This window comes from Bidens hawaiensis, unplaced genomic scaffold (genome assembly GCF_021521415.1).
Source record: "Bidens hawaiensis isolate Kalapana, Puna unplaced genomic scaffold, B.hawaiensis_p1.1 tig00045991_1, whole genome shotgun sequence".
Lineage (NCBI taxonomy): Eukaryota > Viridiplantae > Streptophyta > Magnoliopsida > Asterales > Asteraceae > Bidens > Bidens hawaiensis.
Window position 1 is genome coordinate 54,397 of NW_027498184.1, and position 4,926 is coordinate 59,322.

The following is a 4,926-nucleotide window of genomic DNA, read 5'->3' on the forward strand; positions in this document are numbered from 1 at the left end:
GTGGGATGGGGGTTGAGGGTGGACTTGTGGGCTGTGTTGGTTGCAAGTTGAGGGAGGATATTCACATTGGCTACATGTGCCAGTATGGTTGATAGTTTCTGGCCAGTAGAGTTAGGAGATGTGTTGGAGTTGGCAGGGGATTTTGGTGAAGTATTGGTTTCGGCTGAGGGGGCTATAGGTGAGACAATAATTGAGAAATCGTCTAGGAAAGTGGTAATGTTATTTTTGGATATTGCGTTTGCATCAATCACATACGTAAATGGAAAAACATTTTCATTGAAACGTGCGTGCCTTATAATATAAATACGAGAGGATAATGGATCGTGACACCGATAACCTTTATATTGCGAACTATAACCAATGAAAATACACAGTAAACTTCTTGGAGCAAGCGTGTCTTTAGAGTAGTCCCGTAAGTTTGGAAAAACTTAGCACCCAAAAACCCGAAAATTTGCATATTGCGGCGTATGATCAAATAAAATCTAAAATGGGGATTGCTATCCAATAAAGGGGTGGGAAGCCGATTTATAATGTATGTGGCCGATGGAAAGGCTTCCACCCAAAATTGAGCCGGAACATGAGCATTGAAAAGCATGGCAAGGCCCGTTTCCACAATATGCCGATGTTTCCTTTCCGCACGCCCATTTTGTTGAGGCGTGTAAGGACACGAAAACCGGTGAAGTGTGCCATTATCTTCAAAGGTTTGACGAACTGTGTGATTATTAAACTCGGTACCACCATCACTTTGGAAAACTTTTATTTTCCGTCCGCATTGTGTTTGAACAATATTGATGAAGGTTGAGAGAATCGCATAGAAACCCGTTTTTGCTTTTAGCGGATAGAACCATGTGAACATGGAAAAATTGTCAATGAAGAAAACATAATATAAATAGCCATATCTTGATCCAACGGGAGATGGGCCCCACAAATCATAATAAATAAGATCCAACGGATGCAATGATCCTTTTAAATTAACATAAAATGAAAGTCTTTGGCTTTTATCCAATTGACAAGAAACACAAATATTAGGTTTGGGCAAAACAGAAGTAACATATAACGCCCCCAATTTATTCAAAATTGAAATAGAATCAAAACAAACATGACCCAAGCGGGCATGCCAAGTTCTTAAGAAGCACGGTTTGCAACTGTAGAAACTAAAGCTTGAGGTGTCTCTTTCAACACACACAATCCATTCTCACACACCCTTTTAGCCAGAATTCTTTTTGTCACCCGATCCTGAATATGAAAGAAAGTTTGAGAGAAAAGTACATCAACCGGATAATCAGAAGTTAATTTGCTGACCGAGAACAATTTCTTTATCTAATTTGGAATGACCAAAACATCCTGTAGTTTAATATTATTTTAAAGAATTGAAGTACCCGTGTGGGTAATAGGAAGAGACACACCATTCCTGAATGTAACTCCGTGATTCCATGGTAGGGGGCTGAATGGTGAAGAAAGTCAAAATCTGGAGTCATGTGGGCTGTTGCTCTAGAATCGACATTCCAGTCCAGGGTGTTATCGGTTACGTGACACTGGGCATGAAAAGCTTTTGCCAAATCTTCATCGGGAGGTGAGTGACGTTTAGCATATTTGTATAAATTGGGGCAGGTTGTGGCATAGTGACCCAGGGCTTGACAAATTTGGCATTTAGGAGGTCTCTTATCAAACGAGCGACCATGATTATTAGAGGAGTTTCCCCCACGGTCATTAGTAGAATCCCGAGTTTGATTACTACGATTATAGCGACCCTGAGAGCCTCCATCCCAGGACTGCTGTGCAGCAAAGGCCACGGGGGCATTATTGATGCTGCTACCATGAATGGTTTGCCAAAAAAGTTCATGACTTTCCGCTTGAGTAACTAGATCTCGGATCAAAGGTGCAAGTTTGATTCCGAGAGGTTTTGAAAAGAGGGACCGAGCCCACAAAGGTACCAGTGCAATTTGTCCATCTATGTCACCGGTTCACTAATAGCTGCAAGCTGATCAAAAATACCTTTAAATTTTCGACTGTATTCGGAAACGGAGGAAGTACCTTTGGTTAGTTGTCGAAGAGTATCTCGGAGAGAGTACATGCGCTCAACTGATGAATTGCAAAATGCAGATTCTAATGCGAGCCAGATGTTGCGGGCACCCAAAATACCAAGAACTTCGGACACGACTTCTTCAGTCAATGAAGCATTAAGAATAATAACCGCCTTTCGATCCTGAGCTACTTCTGGATTTGGAACAAATTTATTTTCAACAGTGATTGTTGATGAGGGTTGAGGAACGGACCCGTCAATGTAAAGAAGAAGGTTTTGAAAGGAAACAATAGGAAGCATGTGATTCTTCAAAACTAGTTAATTGGTTGGAGTGAGTTTTAGAGTAACAAGATGGAGAGTACTCATGGAGAAAGACTCCGAATTGGTGGAGGAGGAAGATTGATCGGCCATGGTTAGAAGGTGAAGGGAGGACGATAGAGGAGGGTAGCGAGAGAGAGTGAGAGAGAGAGAGAGGGTACCGATGTTAGGCTGATACCATGTAAAGTAAACATTCTTAATGATCTTGTGGGATTGTATTGATAAAAATATATACTTGAGTTTACACAAATCACTCCTAAGATCAAGGAGGATCAACCAAATACAAGGAAATACAATCCTACCATAACTAACAGTTTATTATCTAATTATATGTTTATAGCAATGATGTTACCGCCTGTATTTCAGTCAAGATGACGACGTGTATAGCACGAAACTTGACCATAACTTTAGCCAAATGCCACCACCGTGTTCCGACTTTATTATTCCGGAGGCGCGAGAGCTTTCTATAGAAGTTGCTAAGGGCAAACGATCGCACAAGAAAACCAATCTAAGTGGTTGTTCAACGGGACGAGCGAGAGGCTCGAGCGGAGCTGTGGAGGCGTTTTTTCCGAAAAGAAAAGTAACTCAATAAACGAAAGATGAGAAAACGAAATTGTGTCATGCTTGGGTTGAAATATCCCAAGATCGAAAATGCGGTATTTTATTTCACTTTTTTTTGGTTTTGTATCAAATTTTAAAACATTTGTTAATTTTTTTTATTTTTATTTACTTATTTATTGTAATGAACTACCAAAAAGCCAAAAAAATTTGGACTAAAGTGCGGGAGTTGTTCTAACAGCTGGTGGGAAATAGAGATCGTAACTCTGATATGATATGGGACGGTGGTTAGAAATTCGTAACTTTGTAAGATTGTTCACTAGTCCACACAATAGAAACAGTCGACGAAGGCGACTGATTGGGAGTTATTATCTTCAAGTTTACCAATTCACCTTTGAAGAGTGGTAAAGCGAGGTGTTGAATAAGCACATAACGGTCAAAACGTGGGACAATGACTACTTGTGGTGAATACTTCGGTCGTGCTCGAAATGGATCGAGATCATCAGACTTCGAGGGCCCCGGGGCCAAGGCGTACCAAGAGTACTTTGCCCGATGCATACGTCTCCTTCAGTAGCTTGGATGCTCATATATAAATCAACCTAAACGTGTTTGGGCAAGAAGATACATCACAAGGCCCATGTCAACCGCTCAGAAAGGGTCATGAAAAAAGAACAACTACCGATGTCAATTCTAAATTTAGTGCCGACATCCATATAATATCGAGTAGTATCGTGGCAGAAAAGGTGAAAGTTTCTTTATTTTTGGGGAACTTGGGCTTTCTTACTAAGGTATGAGATAATGAAATGGATGAGGGAATAGAATAGACAAAGAAATAAAATTGATCATTACTATTAGTTTGTCTTATTCGGTTAACTTATCAAAATTGAATTAATTATTACTTTATGTTATTTGATAGACAAAAGACACGAAAATAATATACAACTAATAAAAATACATGTACCTCAAAAAATTAAGAAAAAAAATTGCAAAACAAACAAATGGCAATTGCGATGCGATGGTGGTGGTGGTGGCAATAGGGGTGTGGCGGCGGTGAAAATGATGGTGTTGGTGGTGGAACAGGAAGCGACAACGACGATGATCAGGGATGATGGTGTCGAGAAAGATGAATTGAACAACCAAACACCCTTTTTTATGCCCACACAATAAATCATTTAATTATTTTTGTCATTCTTGTGTACCAAACGCTAGCTCAATTCGTTTACCCCTTTGTCATTTTATCCAACCTAAAAACTCGAATTTGGAATTGTAGACCAGAAGGTTGACTGGTTTTCACAAGTGAAATGATCACAAACATGCAAATTTATTGATAAAATTTAAGACAGTCCCGTATATATTGAAGTAGGGCCGGTAAAAAAATAAATAAGTGATGAAGCGTGAGCTCTTTTGGGGATACACATAACCCACCCCGTTAAGAAATGTTGAGTGACTTTTCTTTATGGTCACTAAATAAGTGAGCCCCATATTATTGAAAAACTTTTAAAAAAGTTCTCTAAAATTTATTCAAGTTATAAAAAAAACTAGTGACTTTGTTGTATAATAATAACATATTATTATTAATTATTATTATTGAAATACTTAGATTTGTATGAAAGTTGTATTTTATGCATGACTTGTGGTCTAGTGGTAGGAGACTTGGGTTCTCTTTTGAAAACTCAAGTTCGAATCCTCGAATCCCACTTGTGTCACACTTGAGTGGATATTGACAATGAAGAATTTGAGCTAGGCTTTGTGCAAAGGTTGTCAGCTCGAACCCTAAGCTCACCTGGGTTTTCGTCCCACTGTGTATTACGCCAGAGAGTTCAGCTCTTGTGATGGCACAACGACAGTCAAGTGGCAGTCGGCGGTATGATTCCCCGGGGAACGTCCAAGCCAAATTTTGAACTCAATGTGGACCAGTTAAGATAACATAGTCTGGCCAGAGTGGAGTATTGGGGCTCTCCAAATTTGGAGAGTGCGGTAACTTAAATACAAGAAAGTTGTCGTCCAAAAAAATAAGCTTTAAAAAA

The 4,926-nt window shown here is 39.5% G+C and overlaps 1 protein-coding gene across 1 annotated transcript; it reads right to left on the bottom strand.

The window, feature by feature from the left end:
• Window positions 1-1,125: 1,125 nt before the first annotated feature.
• LOC143596061 (uncharacterized) lies at window positions 1,126-2,323 on the bottom strand. Its single transcript, XM_077074933.1, has 3 exons — window positions 2,035-2,323; window positions 1,380-1,951; window positions 1,126-1,236 (listed from the first exon to the last, which is right to left on the bottom strand). Exons 1-3 carry the CDS (start codon window positions 2,321-2,323, stop codon window positions 1,126-1,128), a joined length of 972 nt encoding a protein of 323 aa, XP_076931048.1.
• Between the last annotated feature and the right edge of the window lie 2,603 nt (window positions 2,324-4,926).